At 39.2% G+C, this 27,633-nt stretch overlaps 2 protein-coding genes across 2 annotated transcripts in view; both read right to left on the bottom strand.

Moving 5' to 3' along the window:
• Positions 1-2,494: 2,494 nt before the first annotated feature.
• On the bottom strand, positions 2,495-15,890 carry cdc42ep4a (CDC42 effector protein (Rho GTPase binding) 4a). Its single transcript, XM_060892255.1, has 2 exons — positions 15,578-15,890; positions 2,495-5,376 (listed from the first exon to the last, which is right to left on the bottom strand). The coding sequence occupies exon 2, from the start codon at positions 5,247-5,249 to the stop codon at positions 4,221-4,223; it is 1,029 nt and encodes a 342-aa protein (XP_060748238.1). The 5' UTR covers positions 5,250-5,376; positions 15,578-15,890; the 3' UTR covers positions 2,495-4,220.
• A 1,435-nt stretch (positions 15,891-17,325) lies between these two features.
• sdk2a (sidekick cell adhesion molecule 2a) overlaps positions 17,326-27,633 on the bottom strand; it is a 65,108-nt gene continuing 54,800 nt past the window's right edge. The window contains exons 42-44 of the mRNA XM_060893095.1: positions 24,417-24,561; positions 21,735-21,864; positions 17,326-19,347 (exon numbers count right to left, since the gene is read on the bottom strand). Of these exons, the coding sequence (XP_060749078.1) occupies positions 18,946-19,347; positions 21,735-21,864; positions 24,417-24,561 (677 nt within the window). The 3' untranslated portion in view covers positions 17,326-18,945. The remainder of the gene's footprint in view (positions 19,348-21,734; positions 21,865-24,416; positions 24,562-27,633) is intronic.

Genomic DNA, 27,633 nt, shown 5'->3' with positions numbered 1-27,633 from the left:
TAACACCCATCACTGGCTGTTTTTTATGTATTAACTATATGGAGCAAATTTGTTATATTTTGAATAGGTTTTTGATCAGATTATAAATAAACTCAGATCTTACTTAGAATTCATCAAAAATGTTCACTGGTTTCAGCTTAACTTAAAATTAAATCTGTTGTGATATACATCACTCCGTCCAGGGTGTATCCTGCCTTGATGCCCGATGACACCTGAGATAGGCACAGGCTCCCCGTGACCCGAGGTAGTTCAGATAAAGCGGTAGAAAATGAGTGAGTGAGTGAGTGATATACATCATTCTCAGAGTGCAATTATTCACGCTGTGCTTCTAGTAAAATATCAGCTAGAATTTGAGACTACAAAGTTCAATAAAGCACACCAAAAAACTAAACGATCATGGTTTTATTTCATTGCTGTCCTATAGAGGATTTATAATCTAAACAGCCTCAGATGGTTTGGTTCTCAGTTTTACAATAAATATTTAATCACCCAAAACAAAATCTCATTCATGGCCACTAGGTGGCACAAGCCAACAAATATTGGAGAGCCCATCGTGCGTTACTCCATTCAGTCTTACATCAATACACATTTGCTTTTAGATGAGAATGGGGAATAGGGGGCCTATTAATACACACCCCTGCTAGATGGAGATGGATTACATTTCAAAAATGTGAAGAAAAGCCAAGCAGAATACTGCAATGGACAGGTAATGGGTGGGTTGGTTTTTTTTTTAAATTGAGTATTAGACCTACAAATTGAGCGTGCAACAGAAGGGGTTTGGGTGTCCTAATTGAGAGGGTGTATACGTCTCCTGCCTACACCAGCAGTATGGATGATGCTGAATGGTCATGAACAGGAAGCTCCCTCAGGCTCTCAGTCTACTGAGGGCTTGTCACTCCAGAGCTCAGCATGGGCACTACTCCCCATCACTGATTCAGATCACCCCTCCCACAGACCCTCAACCACTCTTCAGAGGACCTGAGAGCAGCTCCAGGTGGAGATGAGATTATTGTCAGGGCCACAATCACACTCAAACAGATAAATAGAATGCGTTCATGTTTTACTGCCATTGAATAGTATAGGTGCTAGAACAGGAGTAGGCTAACTAACTAAAATTTGTAATGTTCGTTATGTAAAACGTGTTACTTACAAAGCTCCAGATAAGCATCTAACATGAGTGCATACAGAAGATGGTGACCTTTTATTTCTTTGCCATTTGTGGTTATCATTCATTCATTCATTTTCTACCGCTTATCCGAACTACCTTGGGTCATGGGGAGCCTGTGCCTATCTCAGGCGTCATTGGGCATCAAGGCAGGATACACCCTGGACGGAGTGCCAACCCATCGCAGGGCACACACACACTACGGACAATTTTCCAGAGATGCCAATCAACCTACCATGCATGTCTTTGGACCGGGGGAGGAAACCGGAGTACCTGGAGGAAACCCCGAGGCACAGGAAGAACATGCAAACTCCACACACACAAGGCGGAGGCGGGAATCGAACCCCCAACCCTGGAGGTGTGAGGCGAACGTGCTAACCACTAAGCCACCGTGCCCCCCCCGTGGTTATATCAATATTTATATAAATAAAAAAAAACAGGGATTGGATTGGAAGCCTAGTGGTTAAGGTGTTGGACAACTGACTGGAGGGTCATGAGTTTGAATCCCAGGTCCACCAAGCATTGTACCACTTTTGCCTAGCGCCAAACACTATGAGCAGATGAGGCAGCTTTGAATCTCTCTATTAATCTTTAAACATTTCTATTCAATTCAAATTTTATTTGTCACATACACAGACATGCAGTGAAATGCTTCAAGTTTCGCATATCCCAGGTTATTATGAGCCTGGGGTCAGAGCGCAGGGTCAGCCATAGTGCAGCACCCCTGGAGCAGGTGAGGGTAAGGGCCTTGCTCAAGGACCCAACATTGATGTCTCAGCAGCTTGTGGGCTTGAACCCTGACCTTTTGCTCAGTAACACAAAGCCTTAACCACTGAACCATCATGAACAAACTCATCCCTTCTTCCTGTCTCTGGTCCAATGAGCTGCATTCAGCTTAACTGCTTACATCAAACCAAGGGACTGGATAAACTGCATCAGAAAATTTGCTCTGCAGTTGCTCCTGTTTAGAAAACCAAAGTAATCTAAATTATTGCTGCCTCTGCTAGTGTTTTTCAAGTACTCTAGCAGTCTGTTCCACTGGACTGGTGATCTGTATTGTATATAAACTCTAGCTTTAGATGCAGCAAGTTCTCTTTTTTCCACGAAATCAACTCAGTCTTTGAATATGGCACCTCTTTTATAAAATACTGAAGGCATTTATCTGTGAGCATGTCAGCTTTTTACATCAGTGTTGTTTCTCTTGTTTTTCCGGTTACAGATGTGAGTGGCCTCAAAGTTAAACTGTCAATCTAATCAGTGTTCATAACTATTACACTCTAAAAGCGTCTCAATGTGAAAGTCTTAGTCAAAACAACACACAGGCCTTGCTTGGTGATAATATCCTTTTATTGAAAAATATAGTTATGTTGCATTTTCAAAACAAGGCCATCCAAGCAAGAAATGTAGGTATAAGAGGACAAAGTAATAAAGACTAGCAAAATGCAATAATAAACAGTGTTATCATTAACAAGACTGGATTCAAACCTCTCAATTTAAAATTCAGCTGGCACAGCAAATCTGAAACCATTTCTCCATATTAACTTTCTTATATTCAAAGCAAATAAAAAAAAAAAATAACAAAAACAAAACAAAAAAAAAAAAAAACATGGAACTTCTGTGATCTTGCTTTTCTGTGGTTTAAGCAAGTACACCCAAGCTAAGCATTTCAGTGAATTAAATATGAGGTTTTAGCCTCTTATTTGTATAAAGACACTTAGGGACCCAGACTGTAAAATCCCTTTTTTGATAATATACAAATTGCTAGTTTTGCTTAGGATTACATGACACTAAATTTGGCACTTTTTGTGATTTTTGCATAAGGCTGAAGACAACCCTGCTACTAAACACTCTGCAGGGATTTCTTACAGTGCAGCACTTTTTTTTTTAGAACAGTATTCTCTATAGCCTACAAAAAACACAAATAAGTAAGCTATAATAGGCAAGCACATCAGCACAGACTAGGCAGAAGTAAAGGCCTCACATAATCACATTTTACAGCATGAATTCTGTGAACAAATAAACTAAGTACAAGTTAGTGTACATGTTGTCCCTCACCCAGGTGATTTTAACAGTATACAGTGATGCTGAATGAAATACTCTCTCATACCAAAACCAAGTTTAACTTCATTAGTGCAGTGTCTTCTTATTTGCTAAAATAAAACCAAGCAGGAAAACCCAATTTCAACAAAATCTCCCAGTCTGTTTCTGACAGCACAACTTAATACAGCAAATCTTCTGCACCTTCTTAACCAACCAGCTGCAGAGCTAGAAATTACTGTCACATGATGAGGAAGGAAGTGGTGAGAGAAAAACACCACGCAGGCAACGAGTATACAAAATCCTCTACAAATATGAATCCCCTTACATTACACTTCCCAGCTGTCACCACTGCTAACACAGAATTATGGACAGTTAGTGGAGGGAAAACGGAACACAAAACATCTGCCACTACACCACCCGTTCAGTTTCTGGTGTGTTATCTTTATTATAGAATGATTTCCCATCCTACGCTGTCAGCCACCTTAATGACAGTGTCTAACAGAATGTGTAACCAAAAATCTTCACACACACTATAATGCTGTAATTACCGTCAAGGTTTTGCACTCATCTACACGCCAAGCAGATACGCATCATGTCCTGTGGGCATACTAGCATTAGCTGCATGCTACTTTAAACCTTAAGCAAAGAATGTGCTTATTGTGTAGTGAAAAACATGTTAGGACATACCATTAGCCAGCATCTGTATACACATTACCAAAAACCTTGCACACAAATAATATTGGAGTCAGAAGATGCAAAGGCAAGTTATGAGGTTAAGGCATTCAAGATGTTTCTTTTCTTCATCTTCATGGGTCTCCAGTAGCAAAAAGTGGCAATTGCCAAACCCAGGCTGTGTGAACATGTCTGACAGTGGTGCTGCTCGACCATTAGACGTGTTTTGCTCAGATCCCTAACAGGGTCCAGCAACAGTTATAGACTTTCAGTTTCATTTAACATGGTGCCTCATTTGCTTACATGTCTCCAACACCATACACAATCCACAGGGCTTAGAGTCTCACACACGGATCTCATCATCCTCGTCCTCCAAGAACGAAGAGAAAGCGCCTTCCTCCCCAGGGTGATAGTAATTAGTGCTGTCTATGTCTCCTTGATAAGGCTGGAAGATTTGTTTGTCCTCCATGGCTTGGGAGCCAGAGCTAGAAACAGAGCAGCTGTCAGAGTGCCCCAGGTGTTTGTGTTGAGATTCAGGAGTGCTAATGACCTCACTTTTAATTTCCAGATCTTCTGAACTGGGTGCATGAAGAGTAGCCTCTTGGCCCACCTCCAGGTCCATCTCCTGCTCCTCCTCTTCTATTTTCACCTTCTCTGCTCTCATTCCCTCCTCTTCTTCCAATCTTTGGTGGCTGAGAAGAGGGGAAGCCTGTCCATCACTGTTTTTGCCCTCCTCGAAGCCCAGGTCGTCATCTTCCTTCTCCATGACTCCTAGAATATCTCCTAGCATAGAAGGCCCGAGATCAACATGAAATGACATAACTGACTCAGCGTGCTTCATGCCTCCTCCATTATAAGCTGGAGAGGGTCTCAAGTCAGTCAGCTCCCCGAAGGATCTCTCTTGGAGCTCCAAGTCTAGGCAATGGGCGGCTGCACCATTGGAGGCCTGCTGCTTCAGGGGGCTGGAGGCTAAGCTCTTGAGCAACCTACCGCCATTGGTATCTCCATCCCCATCATTCAGAAAAGGCAGTGACAGGGCGTTCTTCACGTATGTCGGCGAGTCACTTGGGGGTAGTTGTGTGCCATCACGCTGATCCACACGAGTGACAGACTGAGACCGCTTGCTGCTTCTGAAGGTTCTGGACAGTAGGCCCAGCTTGGGAGAGCGGGGATTAGAACTGGTATCTTGTGGAGACTCGCCAGAGCGGCTGCTGAGAAAGGATGTGTCTCCAAAAGCATCACCACCCCTGCCCACATGCATGGTGTGACGAAAATCTCCTAGCGGAGCACTAATCATTTCTGTAGTAAGGTCCATGCGAGAGCGTCGCTTGGTCTGAGATGAGCTTGACACTAATTGCTTCAAGATGGGCATCTTTGCAAATTTATAATCCCAAATAGTAGATATTCCAGAGGAGTTAATTTGTATCTTTTATGATTAGGTTAGAGTTGAAGGTGCATGCAGTTTCCAGTAAGATTAAGTTCCAGTGAGTTTGTGGAGCCTGTGGAAAGAAACAAAAAAATACTATAAGCTTTGGAACAAAAAAAAAGGATATTCTAAATATCAAAAGCCAGACAGCACAAAAGCCCAATGTAATTAAGCTAAGTGCTTTCCACTTCTGCTGTTTCATTACACTCTTAGTGTAATGAAGAGTCTGTGGTGGAGCAGCTCCAAGATGTTTTATCTGCAAGAAAGCCTTGTATACCATTAGAAACTGCAGAATGCAGTAGAACTGCCCCTGCATGAGTCAGACAGAAATGTGTGGATGGGCCATTCTTCAGTGTTTACAGCTTGAGTCGAAAACACCAGAAGATTTAGTCAATTCTAAGATAAGATAAGATAAGAACACAGAATTGGCACAGAGTCTTGGTGGAGAAAGTACCTAGCTGGTCTAATTAATGTGGCAAAGTTTACTAAGGTTCATACTAAGGTTCTACAGTTTGTACAATATATTAAGGTGCTAGAAACCTGTCAGCTAAAAATGAAATGATAAGGTGTATCTACTTTTAAGAAATGCACCTCCTTGAAGCCTTCAGGTCTATCCATCTACTAAAATATTAGCAGCCAACATTATTCTCTGCTTACCAAAACATATTCATTCTCATCATTAGCAAAAAAATAAATAAATAAACTAGTCATATAAATGTAAAAAGAGACTCATAAAACCTCAGCGAGATTCAAACAATGCTGCCTGCTGAGGACACCATCATCAATGTTCACCATCATCAACTCTATACATGAGTACAAAATTAACCCTTGGTAATGCAGCTCACATTTAAACTGATATACTTTTTAAAGACTTGTTTTTCAATCCTGTGGGAAAAGTTGTTAAGGTAGTTATTTCTTTAATCTACAGTCAAAAGCAAACTGAAAAATATTGTCCAAGTTTTAACAGCAGAACAATTAGAACACATATGACATATAAAAGGTCTTTTGAGAGAAGCAATGCTTCTGTGGGTTTGTGGCAAGTTACAAACTTCCTATCATAGCTATGACACACAGATGTTATAGGGTACGTGTCCTATTAATGATAAAGCACAATGTCCATGGCCACAAGCAGGACAAAACAGTTTGCAATTAAAACATGCAACTATGTTATATATGTAGCCGTTGGTGTGTCAGTCCTGCACACATAGTGGAGACATTTCCATTTTTGTGATTTGTACAGAGATTGTGTAACACATGCAGATCATCGCTGGAAACGAATCAGGAGTGCAGATATCTTATCCTGTCTGAATAGTGTAGTACAGTGTAGAAAACTGTGGTGCTCATCCCAGATTTCAAATGAAGAGAAAGGCAGAGTGCTTAACAGGCCAAACAGGTTTCTCCAGCTGATGCTAATGAAATATTCATCAGTCCCCCCTTTTCTAGAGAAACAATGGCTGAGTGAAGTCAGAGTGAAGTCACTGTTGGTGCTCCATCTGACACTAACCTCGCTCTGTTTGTTCCTTCGTCTCTCAGCACTGCCTTCACTTCCTGATGGGTTGCTTACCTGTGCTTGTTGCCACGACAACATGCAGCTTAGAAAACTAAAGTGCTTCCTGTTGTCATGCTTGTGGCTTATTTTTTAAAGCAACAGAAAAACATGTCTATTGCCTTTGAGCTTTTTAGTCAGACCTCGTGTCTAGTCCTATACCTCAAGCCCTGAGGATATGTTGCTACTGTTTTTCGATCACATACAACAGAGCACTGAAACAAAATAATGGCAATTTCATCAATGAGCACAGTTCAAACTCCTCTTTTTGCAGACACATGATTTGCAGCTTCCTTAAATGCATCTCAAACCACTGAGGAATGTGTTACAATTAAAAGTATTATATAAATAAAGCAATGGATTCTGTTATTCATCTGTGGCTGGCTGAACACATATAGCTTGCCAAGCTCTCCTTTAAGGCCAGAGATGATGCTAGAAACCTGCTCTCTACTAATATTTATTTCCATAACAGAACAGAGTTCATACTCCAACTATAATCATAGCCACAATATACACTGAAACCTCCTGCTGTACAAATTAAAGCCATCAGTCTTCCAAGTAAATCACCTTTAAATGGGTAAATTAATATAAAGTGAGGCAACAAAGATGTGGGTCGACTCAACAAATTCAATAAAAGTTTATTTGTATAGTGCTTTTAACAATGGACATTGTCTCAAACAGCTTTACTGAGAGCAATATAAAAATAATTTATTTGCATTTATCCCTATATATCCCTAATGAGCCAACCTGAGGTGAAAACACACAACAAATATGCATAACTCTTAGTTAAATAATAATAATAATAATAATAATAATAATAATAAATACCAGACACCAAAAGGCAAGGTGTACTGCTACTGGGTGGCAAACAATGTAAGAAAAACAGTATGGTCATTTTCCCTTGTCTTATTCCCCACTGGAACCTCTATAAATGCTAACACTACACACAACCCACACCCACACACTTTCTCACTCTCTCTCTTACACACACACACACAAAGACACACACAAACAGATACACGCACACGTTTACCTCATAAATAACAATGCTTCTTAAGTATCAAACCATTAGCATGATTTACTGGAAGGAGTAATCATCACAGCGCTAAATAGTGTTCATTCCAGAGCACTTTTTCATAGTTGCTCTATCAGATTGGGGCAGATGGGCTTATTTATAGCAGTGTGTGAAAATGAGGAGCGTATGGGGTGCATGAGAAGGCAGCGTGGGAAACCAAAGGCCTCGGATGTTGCCAGTGACTTTCCAAACAGCCCTTTCTGACATCCATTTCAGTAGCAGCACAACGCATGGGGAGCATCTGGCTTTCCCCACTCCCTCTTAAACTTAACACATCTTCCCTCCCACTCCATCTATCCATTTCTCTATCCCCACAGCCTAAATGACCCATTACATACTAACCTTTGACCCTGTGGGGCTGAGTTTATCATATTCACAAATATACACAACTGGGAATGACACAAATATCTACAAGCATTTCTAGAATAACTGCACGTCTTTTTCCAAAGCCAGATGTCCACAAACATTAAGCTTTGGGGGGAAAAAAACAATGACAACAAACAATGACTCAATGACTATGCTGGCCTAGAGAGAGCTCAACATTACTGCAAAAAGCTGAAGCACACAGGCATGTTGCAAACTACAAATGTACAAGGCTTGTGTGATGGAATGATTTAACTGTGAAAAATACATTACAAAATATTATACTGCTGTGAAAATTTTGGGAGGGACCTGCAATTAGATGTACGCTTGTAGATGAAAATACACCCATAATACACCACAAGACTGGGTTTTATCCCCCGATAATAACAGGATAAAAAAACAATCCAACTATAAATCTGAAATTATCTGTATAAGGGTTTTGGACTTTCTGATATCAACCTTTCCTGATGGTGCAGTTCTCAACAGAAACCAGAAATTTAGTTAGCATGCAGCACCGGTATGCCTACAATGCAGTATACATGTACACAAATAGGACTGAACCTTCTTTATCCCTACAACAAAAATCAAATAAAGAAACAGACACTTTAAATTCAGAGAATCATTTAAACAGATTCCAAGTAGGTATCTATGTTAGTTTGTTTGCAGCTTTCCGAAAGAAACATTATTGCACTCTCTCATCAGCATTAAAATGAACAGGCAAAGGTGGTTGCAGGATAAAAAGTATCCTAGCATGTGTCAAGAGTGTGAATCCAGCCACATTTTGGTAGAAGTGTCTCTCTGGGGCCACTGGCCTTGCAAGACAAATGGATTACCTCGCAGAAAACTTTCTAATGGCAAAATGCATATATTTCCACAAATCTGCAAATTCTCAGACTATGCAAAAGAAAAAGAAAAAAAAAGAAGAAAAAAACAGGACTACAAAAAAGTTTTATGGCCAGAGAGACAATCGTATTACCACTCAACTTAATAACGGCTTTCATCTCAAAGACCAACGCAACCCTTCGCTCAGGTGATTAAGAATATTGACAAGCGCTGAACACGTCATTGTTTTTCAACGCTGTAAAGAGCAGTTAATGGGATTAGGGAGATAAAGATCAGCGGAGAGTGCTTTGCGGCCTTTCACTGTTGATAAGGTAGCCAATCTGGTGTCCTGCAGAGCACAGTAGGTTCATTAACCTGATCTCCTTCCCTTACACCTGGAGTGAAGACAGACTCCTCTCAACATGAGAGCAGCACCATCAGCACTGACCCAAACACCCGAGGAAGAGCCATGCCCTTAGATTATCTCAAATCTCTTATAAAAGCAGCCAACACTTATTTACCATCTAAAACAGCTTTCATTTTGCTAATTCAGCTTATTTAATTAAAACAACAACAACAACAAAAAACACTGCAAGTAGTGAAAAAAAAGAGTTACCATTACCTTTTAACTTGTAATTCATGACACACATGTTTATGGTCCCAAATGAAAATGAATTTAACTATCAACATGCAAATGAGATAGCAAGTACATATAAAAGTTTTAGGCTTATATACAAGGCTGCAAAATATACATAGTAAATTAAGTAGATTGTACTAACCAAGGAGCAACAACTCATAAAACCTCTGCAAGTCAGTGACCGGACAATCATATTTGTGATGTGTATTTATGTGTCTGGCAGTTGGCAGATGATATGCAAAGATACCACCAAATTTGTTTAGATAATTTTGCGCACACAGTTCAGAGTGTGAAACTGGATAAGCAGCTTTGTATCTCCTCATTAATGGCCTCGGTCAAGTCGTAAACATGTCTTCAGAGGATATTTTCATACTGACGCACGTTACGTTTACTCCTGCAGGCCAAAAATGTCTAAGCTGATCTTAATTATATACCTGTGGCTGGGCCTGCGGAAGCAGAGGTTAACCAAGTTGTAAGGCTTATTTTGAGACAGCAGAACAAACTTGCAAAACTTGTTAACAATAAGTAAATATATTTTTTTTAAAACAGAAAAAGGAGCACCTGAAACCAAAAATAAAACCCCAGCATACAGAAGCAAGACACACTTCAGAGCATGTATCTCACACTTTGATTCCTAGAGAAGGATGGTAAATAATATTGATGCTGTGCAAAACTAAAGCTGTGGTCAAAAATCAAGTCATGAGAAGGGGCATGAGTGAAGTGGACTGAACAGTAGACCAGTGGTGTGATTGATTTATTTATTTTTATTCTGTGAACTACAGTATGTAGCTTTTTGAAATAGATTAGATGTTGTTGGCAGAGATATGTTATTTTTACCATGTGAAAAATTTGGACACCTATGTTACAAGTGGTACTATTTTTTAGTGTACAAAAGTGTAAAAAAACATTGCACTTCAATTCGTATATTCTGACCTACATCTTATTCGTCTCAAATTGTTCATCCGTTTCGTTTTACTTTGCTACATTTAGTGTACTTGAATACACATCAGGTTTGGTAGCAAACCTTTATCTTGCCTACAGCAAAGAGGAGGGGCTGTTCAAGCTCATCTCTAAAGCTGTCTTTTCCATGCAAGAACCCAGTACCCCAACCCCCTTTGCACCATGACAGCCCTACTGGGAGCAATAGAGTGTAAACAGAAGCATCACATGGAATCAAAATGGGGGGAGAAGTAAGGCAGATTGCATATGACCCACTAGTACACTCCCATGCTTGCGGAAATCCATGTCGCCACCCTTCCTGGACACAAACTCCGATAAACACATCACTAACAGCTTTACTGATCACACTCTAAACAAACAGCTCCATAGGCATTCTCAATAATGAGGCTAGTTTCCATCACTGAAATCAGGACTGATTTTGTTTGTGTGTGTTGCTCAATGGCTCATCTGTGTATGTTTTTCATCTCAATGATTAAAGACTATAATCATTAGAGGGTCAGAACCATGTTAACTTATTAAATATAAGCAATTTCATGGCAACTGCAGTGTGCGTCATAGAGATGACGCACAGATATGAATGGCAGCAATCACGTACTCAAATCACGCGCTCAGTCACTGTTATAAGTGATGTCTGAAGTTTTTTCAAAGTTAATATTTTTATTTAACAAACATACACAAAACTACATTGTGAAAATTGTCTTCTTACAGTTTGATATAGCTTAGTTGCTATAGTAATGCTTCTCTGGCCAATTTAAGCACATTGAATCTAAACGCTCTTCTCAGTTTTGGTGACAATATGATAGCAGAGGAGCATCAGAGGACATTTGTCACTGGCACCAGATTATAAACTGAACTCACTAGACTTATTTCTATTTTATTATGGCATGAAACAAAATAGGCAAAAAGAAGAAGACACAATTTACTAGTAAGGATTTAGACATCTTTGGGCCAACTGGTCTCATTACCATGTTTGTTAAACTTATTATAACATTAAAGGAGACTAAATCTGGAATGGGATGTTCTACAAGATTGCATGGCTGTGATTGGACAAGTATCCACATAGTTGGGCCATACTGAGTTTAGTTGACTAAACTGACAGCATGCCACTAATTTTTGGAACATGGCTATGAAGATTTGTGATCAGTTAACCACAAAAGCATAAGTGAGGTTAGGTACTGATGTTGATTGAGGAAGTCTGGGGTTCAGTCAGCATTCCAGTTTATCCCAAAGTTGTTAACTGGGGTTCGGGTCAAGTTTCGGTGTAGGATACTAAGGTTCTTCCACACCAATGCTGGCAAATCATGTATTTAGTAACCTTGCTTCGTGCACAGGGGCACGATCATGCAGAAACATGTCTGGGCCCATATTTTCAGTAAAGGGGAATTCTTAATTTTAAAGCAGACATTCTATACAAGTGTGTGCTTTACACTTTGTGACAATAGTTTGGGGAAGTCCTGCATATGGGTGTAATGATCAGGTGTGATCAAACAGTGTGGCCATATACTGTAAGTGGGCATTTGTTTTCTTAAAGTATAGATGTCAAAGTGAAGTACTGGTAGAAACATTTAGGTTTGGTTAAAACCATTTTTTTTTTTTACTTTTTTTTGGCAGTTTACAGAATTTAGGTGTTTTCCCACGCATATGAGATGATATAAGCATCAAGGTACCAGTCTGACAGGTAACAATCAAAATCTAACAGACTTCTATTCTGTTCATTCAGCATGTTTGTACCCGATTGACAGTAAACTTCATCTAGTAGAATATATTTTAGATACATTGTTTTAATGCAATAATTTAGATGCAGCGGTGAGTAATTCTGCCTTGTTTTTTTAAATGGTAAAACCCATAAGCAGAGTGACTGCACCATGCAAGAATCATGATCAACCTACTACTGTTTTTTGTGTAAATGACTCATATTTGTATCGCATATTAAAATGATACAATTTCATAATGTAAAAAAAAACTGTTAAAGTTAATCTGATCTTCAGCATGATAATAGACTGTTGAATAAGAGGACAGTCAATCTAATGTTAATCTATTTTATTAACCAGAAGAGATACACATTTAGCTTCTGCATGTTAAAGGGGAAAGGGAAATAACTATTTCTAGATTTTGCTGTGTCCTGCTGTTAAAAGTTTACAACAAAACAAAACACAAACATCTGGATGATTGAAGACACCTTCAACTTCACTCCAGCTGTGAACACCCAAGGCTTATTGAAGAACCACAAACCCACAAGGTTGTTGAACTCATTTTTATCAAATTAAAAAAAAAAGAAGAAGAAGAAGCAGCAGCAGCTGTTTAAATGCTTTTCTTGATCCATGAATATTTTCATAATTAAATGAGGAGCATATAAAATGTCTGTAAACATAGCTCTACAGCGTTAATAAATAACCCATACAAAGCATCACCTGCATGAAACCTGTGGGGGGAAAAAAGACGACAATAGGTTTGCTGTGACGCCTCAGCACATATCACTATAAACACGTTAACACATTAAATGTAATGAACTCAAACAAAGAATGTCTGAGTCATTCACTGAATGAAACATAATACAGCAATTGGATGAGGACGGCTGACCTTGCTTTCAGGTTAGCGGGGTTATATAAAGTTTGAAGAGCCCGTGGATCAAAGGACTGGTGTAGTCTGGACACACAGAAAGAATGCTGCTTTGGTATAACTAATACATCATTTCCAATAAACCTTGTGATTCTGTGCTTAAGGCAGTATTTAAGTGGAAGGGCTGCTGTTTACAAGAAGTAGAAGACAACTTTATTCCTGTTTATTCTGCAGTTTGAAATAAAATATTTGCATGTTACTTACGGTTAGTTCTCTTTTTACTTACACAGGAGTATTTTCAGGTACAAACTCCATAAATCTCCTTCTAAACATGCCATTAAACCAACAACCCCAAAGGTGATCTGGAATGAGTTCAATGTTTGTGCAGTGGAACAATCCCAAATCCACTGGAAGGACACCCTATTCTAGAAGATTTGCCTCATTAACCATATAGAAGTAAGACTATTGTGTTAAAGAAGCTGGAGCCAGTGAGTACATATTAAGAATATGACCAGCATCTGATTTCAGCAGTTACTATTCTCAAGCAGTCATGGGAACAGCATATGATGGTATAGTTTAAGGCTGTTTGTGGATTTCAACTAGGCCACACCTGAATGTTAGTAAAACGATCAAGTTATTCATTTCATATGAGCACAGAGAATAGAGAAGAGTTGCAGCAGAAGCAATAAAGACAGAGGGAAGTAAGAGCCATGCGATTTTAAAACCATAAAACTCTATATATAATGATTGCCATGCAAAGTGACTCAATATACAAATTAAAAAAAAAACAGCAGGAAGTTTGAATTTTATGTTGGCTTTCTCTTCCATCAGTTTATTGGTTGGTTGTAAGGCAAAAGTAGAGGTGCTTAAGTCATAGTGTCTAGAAACATGGGGTTCCTAGACTGAACTATGGAAAGTTTACCTGCTGATTACTGGTAACTTCTCAGGGGTCATAACATTAAATGATAGAGACTACAGGGCAATAAAGCAACCATAATTACTTTAATGAGCACTGCATACAATTATACAAAATACAGCGCGCCACTTCATAATGTGAAACTGAAGTTAAACACAGATTAAGATTAGGATAAATGGCAGATAGTTGGCTTCCTTTTAAAACTGATAAAGAGAAGCACATGGTGGCCTGCTTACAGCTCAGTTCAGTGCTCTGACATCCACAGGGCTGTAATACATGTTAAGCAATCTGCTGTATATGTGGTGATGAAACCTTGATGCCACTTAGGCCACTACACTATGACAACACACTAAACGTATCCACACAACACTCTTAGAAATACAGGACTAAAATTGTATTTATCCCTGTCGCCTTTTCAATGTATATTTTAAATAGAAATGTGAATATAGTAGACCTTTACAAATAATCTAAGCCATATATTATGATCTTAACAACTACTGATTCATCTATAAAGAGGTACTACAAGCATACTTAGGTACAAAGACGTGCCGCTGATGATACCACCTGAACAACTGTACCTGAAGTACAGTTGGTATCTTTATTTTAATGTAAGCACAATGTACTGCCTAATAAACCATGGTTATAAAATGCCGGCAGAATAGGACCAGGTAGTTCCTGGTTGTTCTCTTGCCCTCTCCAAGTTTACCCATGACCATGCAGCACTGTGTTAATGATTTACACCACCACTAGAAAGAGAAACAATGAGACAATTTCACCTTCTTAAATCAACTCCTAAAACCAAAGACCTCTGAGATTCATTGCGTCTCAGATAACAGCACCATTAAGCTTTTACAGCAATTATCCAGTATTGACACCAATCTAATCCAAGGATGGATCTAATCAAAAGCTCAAAATCTCTCTGACACATTAGACAAAGTAGTTAGTATGACAGTGTAACAAGAGATCTGGATATCCACAGTAAACTAAAAGATAAACAAGAGCTAGGTATAACAAGAAGGCACTGCAGAGGAAAATTATTTCTACTTATAGAAATTATAGATGGGGCAAAGAAAGAGAATCAGAACAATAATGAGCACAGGGCCGTGGTGGCATTGAAGGTCAATTAATGCATAAAAGAGTGAATGAATGAAGCTGGCAGACTAAGAATGTACACCAGTATACATACAGTATGTTCACCAGTGTTCACTAATGTACACCAATTAATATTCAACGGTTTTAACTGAACTTTGAGGACACACACACATAGTAAACGGAGCTTGTTTCGTGCCTGATGGATCAATAAATGGTGAATATGTCAACAAAATAGAACACAATATCATTCTCTTTCGGACACATAGATAGTGTAGAAAATAAATAGAATAAACATGTAACGTACCTTTACCAACAGTCTCGCGTGCAACCGACGGTTTGTACTTTCATCCTCAGGTAACTAGCTTCACTGTTTCCTCCCTTCACTAAACACATTCGCCTTTACAAGTTCCTACTTTTTTCGCGAATGTGTTCATTAGCACTCATAAATACATATCACGACTCAAAAATGAACTCCACATGAGCCGAACAAACGCATCCTTCCTGGCTTTCAGCGAGAACAAGCAGTGCTCAGCCAAATCGTCGTACAACTCAGCACAACCGTTTCTTTCTGTGGGCACGCCTTCAGTGCGCATGCGCGTACAGCGCCTGAAGGACAATGGCGAATCTATTCTCAGCGTGGCTCATGGCTTTGGTACCCATTCAGAGCGCATAATGTTTATTCGCATGTATGTAGAAGCACTTGATCTCAGCCTGCAGCTGATTGAGTAGGCAAAGCTGCTATTTCAGTTGAACACTAGTCACTTGTTGTAGGCTACTTAGTCGTGGGAGTCACAATAAATAAGATCATATTGATCAAAGTTATATAAAAAATAAAAACAACCGAAACTGTAATATATAGCTCAATTATATATGTTCTTACAATCATACTAAACCAAGGCTTCATTACAAAATTCTTACCAACCTGGGAAAATGTGTGAGACAAAGAATTGAGCTGTGTTGCATTCTTCCTTGTTGACCTACTTAACTGTGCTTTCAATTGAAATGCAATCTCCTGTCAGGCCAAATCAAGTTGTCTGATGTCCATCATCCTTTCTGAGGACTCATTTTGTGTACTCGTTTTCCAGAAGTCTACCATGGGAAATTTTCCGCCTTTGCCATGGGGCTTTGTAGGAGACGGATCCTCTTGCAAGACAGAGCCACTGGCACCGGTGCTTAAGATAAATAGAATATTTGAACACTTAGATCATTCCCCATAGCCAGAAGCCAGTTTTCAAAGGAGAAATAGCCTCAGATGGATTACAACTAAAATAGTTACCAGATAACTAATTATTTGTACTAACAAATTATTGTATAATATGAACAAGAAACTGAAGATTTGTAGTTTAGCAACATGGAAAGAAGTGATAAAACCTAATCTTATAGATGACATAGTGTACACTAAAGAGGCAAGTATTTCAATAATGATTAAAAGTAACTTTATCTGTTGGCTATGTTCCCAGATCCAAGGATCATACAGTCTTCCCCTACATGGAAAGTGATTTTTTTTTTTTTTCAGAAGTAGCTATCATTTCAGAGTGAGATACTCTGAAACAGAGAGAACCCAGAATGCTGACAGGTCTTTTGTTACTGTCAGGTTTGGAGATAGATGATCCCATATCTCTTTCTTGCTTTCCCTCCACCTCAATATAGAGTTTTCACCCCTCTCCCCTCTGACACCCCTTCACTAACCAGATCAATGCTTTGCAGTCCGGAATAAAGAGATTATCTCCAGACGAGCTCTTCCATCCTCCCCCCGAGTCTCGGCACAGTTTCCCCGGATCATTATTAATTTTACACCGACTTAGCGTTCTCATTCAGCCCAAATCACCCAACCATTTCCTTTTATGGATTTAAACCTGATGAAGTGAGAGGTTTTCTTATGATCAAGAAATCTGAAGGGGGAAACGATAGAAAAGACAAGATAGACACAGAACACAATTCATGCATGACTTTTCTATTATGTAAGATTTCTGAGTTCAAATATCAATGTGGCCCCTTAACAGTACAAAGTATTGTTAAAAATATTATAAAGAAAAATCTCAGTAGAACCACTGAAAAATAAAAGAATTTATTTTGGAAAAGAACCATTGCCTGGCCCATTGTAATTCTTTAAAGAATTTATACAGTGATAGTCACCTCACAGAGAACAAGACGAGATTGTGTGAATAATTATTGTTATTATTATTATTATGATGATCAATTCCAGTTCTTATGCTTTTCTTCACTTTATAAGTTTGAATATAAAAGCAAATGATTGAAATGTCCATAAATAAATTAAGCATATCTGCATACATGTAGTCATATCTGTACACGGTGTCTCACTGTGAGCAGGAAAAACACATTCTACAATATATTAGAGAAATACATACGCAAGAAGAAACAGACATTACTTTCAGTCTCTGTGAGATGAAAAGGTTTATCTTATGTTCTTCAAATTCATCTTATCTGAACATAAGTAAATGCTTTTTTTTAATGCTATTTGTGATAATTCCGTACAAATCAGTTCAAATGAGGACAATGTTTTCATTCCTGGGCTCCTCCTACCTGGAGATCTTGTATACAGCTTTTCTTTATGAGGAGCATTTATAATCTCTTAATCATCCATACAATAGTGAACAATAAGTGCTTCTTCTTTAAACTTCCGTTTGTATATGCTCAGCTTTTATCCCGTCTCTTGTGTTATTTCCTCATATCATTTCACAGAAATAATATTACCAGTACCACTTTGAATATTTGTTATGGAGATTTGACCAGGGAATAGTAATAGCAAGATCTTCTGCGCAAGTGTGCTCATCGTTTGGAATAAAGACGAAGGTTTTACAACATCTGGCAATTTTCCAAGTCACACCTAAACAGCCTTTCCCAGGGAAAGCACCTTTAAACAGATGATTGTGAACACAACACATGCGTATGACAGAATACAGTGACACAACAAAGCAGACTAGCGAAAACATTTTCAAAGTACCCACAACTTCTAGCTTAGCGATAGCTCATGTGCTGATTTATATCTCAAAATAGAACTGCGGCTGAGACGTATGTAAACTTCCACTAAAAACAGACATTTTAAATCCAGAAAGATCATATCCTCTCGTTGAGACAATCCATTTATCTGTGATGCGATATTTTCTTATTCTTTGAGCAAAGTGCTGTCATTTAGATGTGTCAGAATGAGCAAATGTTTATATACAACCAGAATGTATATACACCCAAGATGATCACTTTGGGTCTTTTGTAAAATTACATGCAAATCCCATTTTGAACTCCGGCTTAAATACTTATTACATTCTTTTATTCACAGATTTGTATTCACTTATTTAATAGTTTTAAAAAATATCTTTTGACACTTTTATTAGAGTCTAGAACTAAGGTTAAAGGTTTAATTTCTCAGTTTACGCATTGTTTAGATGTGACAGGCTATGTGACTTGCTCTGCTCAAACCACAAACACAAATGCGCTGAATGATTGTCTGTTTTTCAATGCACTTACAGACATAGCACACATACATAGAAAAAAATGTAATAAAACAAACAGAAAAGCATCCTAAGTGTGTTCAGCTCTCCTTAATAGATCAAATCATTAAGAAGCCAAAATGACAGTGATGCTGAAAGAGCAAATTTCTGCTCACATAGGAGTCCCAATCAGATGCATTGTGAATGGAACCAGAGTCTCATATCAAACAAAGGAGGAGAAGCCTGTAGTTGGTGTCTGGGCGGAGGTGCCCAGGCTGCTGGGAGGCCTGTAGAGGCCGTGCTGGCTGTGGATCTCAGAGGACAGCAGAGACGGAGTGGGAGTCCGGCTACCTTTAGGCCTGAACAGCGTGCCCTGGCCCATGGGTTGTGGAGATGGTGTGCTATGGGGCAGCAGAGGAGGCAGTGGAGGCAGAGGGGGGGCGTGGGGTCGTGACTCAGGTTCGGTCGCACCTTCTGCTTGCCCGTAGCCATACGCAGGTGGCCTCGAGACGCCCTTCTGCTGCCGACGCCATGAGTTGTAGTAGGTTGGGTCACTAATGTAGTGGTTGACGAACGAGTGTGTTTTCTGGTGGGCTGGATCCACCTCGCATTCGCTATCACTGCCCTGTGAGCAGAAGAAATGCAAGAAACATTTTTTATATGCAGACCTCTCAATTATATATTCAAATCAAAAGTATATGCCAAAATTTGACAACTTTACAGGGCTTTACACATCTTTACAAGGCTTTATCAGCTTTATGAGATCATAACGGATTGTGAAATTACAAGAAATCTCAGACATAAAGACAGATTTCAGATATTTTGTCCTAGATTGTCCTTCAGTCATCAAGCATCCCCGATATTATCTCCTTAGACAAATTAACGTAGCACACATTTTCAGATTATGCTCATTAGTCAATTAAGGCCAACAATCCTGATTGTTGGATTTTGTAGACTTTCCCATAAACAAAAGTGATTTTCAAATCAAACCAAACATGGTGAACAAAGGTCTAGCTTGAGTATTATCGTTTTTTATACCTGCCATCAATAGTATGTTTTATGATTGCAGTTTGAAAATCCAGGACTGGACTGTGAGGACCTCAGAGGGCTTAAGATTACATTTTACACAGCCCACACCACAAGATAATGTGGGAAGATAATCTTTTAAAACCAGTGTTTTACAATGGTTATGAAGAGCAAATTGACCTCAAAATCCTGATTATCCTCTAGTGTGTCCCAGGAGCAAGATACCTAGACAAAATTCAGTCAGTTCAATCACAGGAATTCTCTTCAAAAGCACATCAAACCTCTGTTGTCCCGTGCTCACTGATTAACTTCAGGATCTTTAGAGGGAACTCACAGGGGCTACAGAAAGGACTAGAAATTTCAACAACTGTCCATGCAAATGATTGGCCTTTTTTAAATCTCTGCAATTCTGACATGAAAAAAAGAGAACACATGAATTCGGAGAAAAATAACCCTAATGTTTGGCAATAGAATCATCTGGTTAGAGGTTAAAAGTGAACTCTCATGTGTTTCGAATATTTTTCGTCCTTCTGAGCTGTGTTAGCATCCTTTATAAGCAAGCTTATGTAACAGTGAATAGAACCCTGTAACTGTTAGCTTTTGCCAGAAAAGCTGGTCCTGATTTTAGCTCCTTGGCATAAATCCAGAAAGCTTTACAGTTTCAGCTCTGAAGTAGGTTGTTTCCTACCGAACAGAATCTTTGCTGACCGCTCAAATACAAACTACACTGACTGAATAACTCTTTCACATAACAATTTAAAAATCTGTGTTGAGCATTCAACGAACTGCTACAGCATAGCACAATCGGCAAAGTGAAGCATATACAGTACTTGTGGCTTTTGTTTCTCAATATAAATGTTCACTGGAACTGGGCAGTTGTTTCATTTGAAAGTTCTTCAACTTTTTAGTTTCAAAACATGCTCTGGAATGTCAGTGGAAGCATGCCTATGTAAGTAAAATAGGAAAAAAAAATCAAAGTACAGCTCTTTCTCGAAGACAGGAAGCTGTCCAAGCTGCATTTGTTTTACTCCAATTGGATGAAACAACAGAAAGGATGATAAAGCATAACAGAAACATAATGGTATCCCACCTCCCCAAAGTTGATTATATTCCTATAACAGCATTCTCCATCGTGATATTTACTTACATACGCATGTTTCATCTGACATTCCAGAACATGTTTTAGAGCTAAAAAGTCATGTCACACATAAAAAAAAACTTCAGCGTCCACCATGCAAATTAGAATGAATGTAAAACTGTGATTTGCATTGTAGCAATTATAGGAGTTTGATCAACAACTTCTGATCAACCAGAACAGAGAATTCAGCAGTGCGCTGATCTAAAGAGGCTTAGGATATGTCAGCATCCTCCTGAATACATTTCTTTTCATAAGTGAAGATAATTTGCTGGTTTTTAGAAAACAAATCTGGTACCAAATGTGGAAGAAGTATTTTTTATTCTACATGTGTGTCTCCTCAGGTCCTATTCTCAGGATTCTACATACCCCCACCACCACAACGCTGGCCCTTATTTCAGGTTTGCTGAGTCATGCAGCCGTTTACTGAGAGAAAAGATCTGCTGGATTAAATCTAACCTAACGCCTACAAAAGAAATCAGCTTTTCTTTTCATCTGTTTCCCATGAAGAAGGTTACCCTGAGCAAACTAATAAAATAGTGTCAAGAGATGGGTGGCTTTGTATTTGATAGAAAGCATCATTGCTCAGGCAAAGGTCAGGTTCACTTGTCTTTTCTCTACATCATGTCAGCTCATTATTTTCACTGCTTGACAGAAATGCATCAGCCTAAAGCTGCTGTGCTTGGACATACTGAAGAAATGGTGTCCTTTTCCATGAAGAAAAAACAGAAAGAACTGTAACACTTGTGGAAGCCCATTCGTTATAATCATGACAGAAATAAAACAATAACAAAACAACAATGTGGGTAGATGTGCAAGTATGTAATCCTAATCTTAGGGAATTGGAATACCTGTGAATCGGATACCTCAGATGGCTTCTCGGTTAGACTGCTGTTCTCAGCGGGCATCAGGTCATTGCATTGAGTGCTGACGTCCTCATCGGAGTAGTGCAGACCACCTGGACTGGGCCGGGGAGGAGACCTGGAGCAGGGAGAGGATAGAGATTATGAAGAACACCTAAAAATGGTGAATTTGGATAAGCTTCTCTGGAGCAATTTAAATACGATAAGTGTGTCTGCTCTAAATCGTTTAATGATCACAGCTGTGTGCGTCTGAGATAAGGAAAAGGAGATTATTTAGAGCCGTATTTATACTTGGCATCAACATCCATCATGGGTGATTGGATAATTAGTGGGCTGATCACTCACACCACATTAAGAGGTGTTCTGGGACACATTTATAGTGTGTCCTGATGTGTCCCTGACAATATCACTAAACTGTTGAACTGAACTAATCTTGAACTGTCCTGCTAAACATAATGTATTTGTCTTTACTTAAATTTAATTAAATTGCCATGCCAGGTTGATATCTTTTTAAGTGTTATTGGTTTTTCTTGGTGTTGAATGGTTTTTAGAACATTCCTTTAGGTAGATTTAGCAACCTAGTTACTAATGAAATCTCAAAAGGGTCACAAGCATTCAAGATATTCACAAATATACCAGGGTTGAAAGAATATCCGTCTTGGCTATTCACATTTGATCAGGTCAACTGAGACCAATTTAATACCAGCTTTCACCATTGTGATCAGGCAACAGGTAACTAATATTTTCCTCCCTTTTTAAATGATCACTGATCTAAATAAAAACCAACAGTTTTTCCATAAGAAATTTACTTGCAATCCTATAGTAAGTATAGACTCTAATACCATTGCATCCACAGATTAAAGAGCATTATAATCAATGTCAGGAGATTCACTAGCAGCCAGACAGATGGATATCAGGAAGAACAGACTAGTTCAGAGGAACAGTGGAAACAAGCCGTGCTTCCACGCATTACCCATTCCTAATTAGCTCCTAATCGCCTGAGCTTCTCTGATCTATGGACAGATAGTAAGGCATCTGTTTAGCATGAGGAAAGGTGGAGCCCACCAGTAATGCCTTAAGGGGCATCACATGACACACGATCTTTAGGTAAGCGTCTGCATAGTATTTCTCTTCGATAATAATAAGTGATTGAGGACTGTCAGGCAAGTCAGGCACCCCTCATACCAGAAAACAACAAGTGTTTCCGAGAGTTCTGCTCTCAGCTAAAGCACACAAAATTCCTCTGTCAAAAGCTCCAACCACAGACCCAGTTGGTCTGATTCATGTGATTTACAACAATCACTGTAAAGGTCTAAAGTGCATTAAACCAAGAACACTAGACACATTAGCTTTTGACCTGAGCAGGAGTACTCAATAGTTGCTGTCAATTTGTTTAGTGTGCAAATCATTCTGAACATTCGAACACATTATAAAGACTCTGGAACAGAAGAAAACAAATATCAGGTAATTGGATGGAGGCCTCAGAAATTCCAGCCCTTTTCATTATGATTTTAAAGCAAATAACCCACATAAAGACTGACAGGGTGAAGGGATGAAGTTCTGGCTTTGGAAGGGTTAATAAAGGGCTCATGCTAATGGAGGCAGGGGGAGGGGAGCATTATGATAAAGTGTCTAGTTAAAATTCAGTGGAGGTTGGGCTTTTAAAGCAGGGATGAAGCCATGTCAGAAAGCCCAGCACCCATTACCATCCAATGTTTAAAACATACATCTTCTGCTTTCTTTCTTTCTTATCCAGCTCAGGTTTTGGCTGTGAATCTTGTTTCTTCTGATGCTCCACAAATCAATCTTTTCACCCTCTCTAGAGGACAGCCCCGTGGCATTATTGCACCCGAGTGGAGCTCTTCAGAGACAAAGTGCTTTGATCTCAGGAAGATTGTCTCAGCTGACTTAAGAGACGAGGAACAGCATGAACCCCCTTCCCTCACATCGATGCATTCCACTCTAATGGCCCCAAAATGCTCTCTCCAGTTACCCCCACAGGAAGTTGACCGATGCCACGAATCCAACGCCTCACAAGCAGCTTCATGCCAGATCACTGACCTCCACGCTATCTGTGTTTGTACAAACACTGTGCAAACTCACAAAACAGTGTTGCAACCCAAGCACCCTTATGAGCAGGGAGCATTTCTCAGTAGAGAAAAACAAGAGAGGAAGTGACACATATTGCATTTTTGTGCTATGCAAGGAAGAAGATGAGATAGTCGAAGTCTTACATAAATATAAACTTTCTCCAGTGTGTGCTTTGAATGTCAATAAGAATGAGAACGTGGTGGGAGTGGAGGCCAGATCTCAGCTTCTGATTGGCACAGTCTCTTCTGTTTCTTTTAGGTTGACAGATGGAGAGTGGAAAGGAACAACTGCCATTGGAATCTTAGCCAATTCTTCATTCAATACATTTAAAAGATGCCAGGAAGCTGAATTTAAATAAGCTGTGGGCCCAAGGCCCCAGTCTTGCTTTCTTTTGCAGTCTGCTCCTGGAAATCAATTTTTTTTTTTTTTTACATTTTCTGGTGGTTCTTTTAGAAAACCCATCTTTTCTATGCCATATAATCGTATTTTCTTATTGTATATGTTTAAGTAAGTGCTTTATTCCACTAACTGGGAGTGTAAACACAGGGAACTTTGCAAGATATGGAAAGTTATACAAACCGGGTGTAGATGCCATTCTTGCGGCAGAAGGAATTTTTGACAGAGAGGCGCCTGTTGTTTAGCTCCATAGCTGGGAATCGGCCCTCGTCCATCCTCATCATGTCTCCATGGGAGAGAGGCAGAGATGTGCAGTTTGAGTGGCCACCTGTATGCAGAAAACAGACTTTAAATGGCTGGGGAGGGTATAATGTAGATATGAAATACAGGTAGCTTGGATTTTGCATGCTTTCTTACTGTTTACCCTTTGTAAAATTGATATCGTTCAAATTCAGAAAATTCTTTCCCTCATACTTTTCTCTCCAGTTTTGTCATCTACTAACTCCCACCCACCAGCCAGCTTGGCCCTATACTCCAAAACATCTGAAGCTAGTTGCTGCATCGTTTCTAACTGCTTTTCATGTTGATCAGAGATATCATTATCCTTACTCTCTTGATGCTTTAGCAATACTGTATGCTTACAATCATGCCAATAAAGTACTCTAAAATTGATGGTTGATGTCCTTGCTCAAGGGTCCAACAGTGGCAGGTTGGTGATCCTGGGATTTGAACTAACAACCTTCCAAGCAGTAGACTGATATCTTATGCACTCAGCTACTGCTTCTATTTTCACAGAGCACACAGTTTTCAGAACAGTATGTCTGAGGTGGAGTTCACCCTGGCAAACATACTGCACAAGCGTCACAGAGTGACCAACCTGTCTATATGCCATTTTTAAAACCTGTGTTTCTCTTACTAATTACTGCAACAAACACAACCGGCAAAGCAAGATTTTTTTCCACTGTCTTATGTTTTTGCATAAGCAAGTCAGAAAATGTATTTTGAACAATCTCATTAAGGACAGTTTCAAGATCTTGAAAAACGAAGGCTTGTCAATATGATGATAGCATTATTATGATAAAGAAGGTCACAATACACATTAAACAGTAGACATAGATAGTGCAGGTTTTAGCAGTTTTTCCTATAACCTAAAAAAAGGTTTTTAAAGTTTTTTAGAATCTACAGAATCATTTTTGAAGACATTAAATAGAACCTTTTAGTTTTATTGTCTTAAACAACATCTGCAGTTTGTAAACTCATATAGCATGATGCATATCATGTATCATAGAAATGTCAAATATTTTTGTTATATTGCCCAGCAATGTAAAACCTTCCAAAACTTTGGTGGAAACGCCTATAAAGACACCAGACAGCTGACCTCCTGTCTGTCACACACACTGGTGTGACTGGAGCTGCACTGTGACTCCAGGGAGGTGTGGAGCTGTGGCCAGTGACCTCTCCACCTTGTTCTGCTTGTCCATGTGATCTCACCCCCAGCAGTCCTGCGAGGCTGACAGGACGGAGCTAAAACAAACAGGCGTCAGAGGCAGATGAGCAGCCCATGGATGGAGGGTTAGAGAGGGGTGGAGAGGGGAGGCCAAACCATGAGAGCAGTCCTTTGTGCCTCATACAAGCACTTCCCTTGTGCTTCTTCACCCAGCCGCAGCTCTGTTTTCCAACTCTGGCACCGCATTCTGAAATGCTGACCAGTCTCTCTCTCTCTCTTTCTCTCTCTCTCTCTCTCTCTCTCTCTCTCTCTCTCTCTTACACACTTACACTCATGACCTCTCCATCACCACTCTCACTCTCAAAGCTGTAGTGCATGTGTGTGCAGAGACACAGTAGTTTCTCACAGGAAATCTGTGCGTGCTTAAATCACTCTACACTCTGTTAAAAGCTTAAGTCCTGTTTTGTTGAATGCTGACCTCACAGGTGCGTATATGGAGCTGTTCTCCATGATAATCTCAGACTAGTCTGCACACATGCTGTACAAATTATGTACAAAGTTAAAGTACACTCATGATGTACGTCAAGCATCTTTAACATTCAATTATGTACAGCATAATTGCCTATTTTCTAAAAGGTACAGTTCCTTTATTTCTGAGTGTGCAGGATACAATGAGACAGAAGGTGGAGTTCAGGTGGCCATGCATTGTAAAGTTGGGATAACAGTCATCAAAATGAGTCACAGTCCTCTTATTTTGCAGCACATTTAACTCCACTGAACACTGGTATAGCCACGGAGGTGTCACTGCAATCTAAATCTGTATATGACACACCCAAATGTGTGTAACAAAATATTTTTTAACCATAATTACACGTTGGATTCATTTTCACACAACTTTAGTCTCTGTGAGCATGACAACTGTTACTCACAACAAGCTTAACACAAGTGTCACTAGGTACACACATACAGTGAGGAGTTAACACCAAGCTTTTCATACAGGTGTAATTACAGACTTCCAGAATCCTTGTATAGCTGCATGTGAGTTATGCATCTGAGGCAGGGTTTGCCAAACAAAGATATGTCTCGCTTATGCAAGATTCTGACCTTCAACTTGAAGTTAAGTCTGTTTTCCTTGTAAGATACTGACTTGAGCAAGAGATACATCAGCCTGTAATATATCTTAGACTGTAAATACTTTCAAAGTCTTTGTAACTCTCTCTACTCTCAAACTATAGAATTTCATTGAAGGACAACATTAAACATACAATTATGACATTATTAATGAACTAATTCAAGCATTCCAGTAAAGTCCACCACAGTTTTCTTTTTCCATGTGCAGATTGGAGGTTCAGACAGTATCTGATTCAGCTTCTCTCAAGGACCAAATTTTCTATGAATAAAATAATGAACTGCACTTCAAGTGTGCTGTAAAGAGATAAGTACAGAGTCAGCTTAGCATTTAAGTGTGGGTGCATTTAATTCTTTATCAGAGTGCCCATTAAAATGATCTGTATTGTAGCTCTATTATTTTAATAATTCAAATTAAAAGCCTGACAAAAAGCCTACGTTACACAATTGTTAGACAGATGAATTCTATACATTTACAGCATTTGGCAGATGTTCTTATCCAGAGTGACTTAAGCTATTGATGTTTAAGGGCCTTGCTTAGGTGCCCAACAGTGGCAGCTTGGTGCCACATGTCAAAGATGGTACAGTATACATTCTATCTGGTCATAGAATAAGTACCATGCAGTTTTTTTCTGTCTAATCAAAGGTATGTGTACACTTGACCATCACACCCCTATGTGACTGTTGCCACAACGTTTTCTTTGTATTCTGTAACATATAGTTTTTCTAAGGTTATAATGTAACCTCAACCCTACTGAACACCTTTAGGATAAACTTGAACACTGATTACACCCCATCCAACATTCAACATCAGTGCCTGACCTC

The sequence above is a fragment of the Tachysurus vachellii genome, chromosome 18 (assembly GCF_030014155.1).
Source record: "Tachysurus vachellii isolate PV-2020 chromosome 18, HZAU_Pvac_v1, whole genome shotgun sequence".
Taxonomy (NCBI): domain Eukaryota; kingdom Metazoa; phylum Chordata; class Actinopteri; order Siluriformes; family Bagridae; genus Tachysurus; species Tachysurus vachellii.
This window is presented reverse-complemented; position numbering and strand designations above follow the sequence as displayed.

What these genes read in the sequence shown, in the direction of transcription:
- cdc42ep4a (XM_060892255.1), bottom strand. Translation starts at nt 5,249, where the DNA reads ATGCCCATCTTGAAGCAATTAGTGTCAAGCTCATCTCAGACCAAGCGA.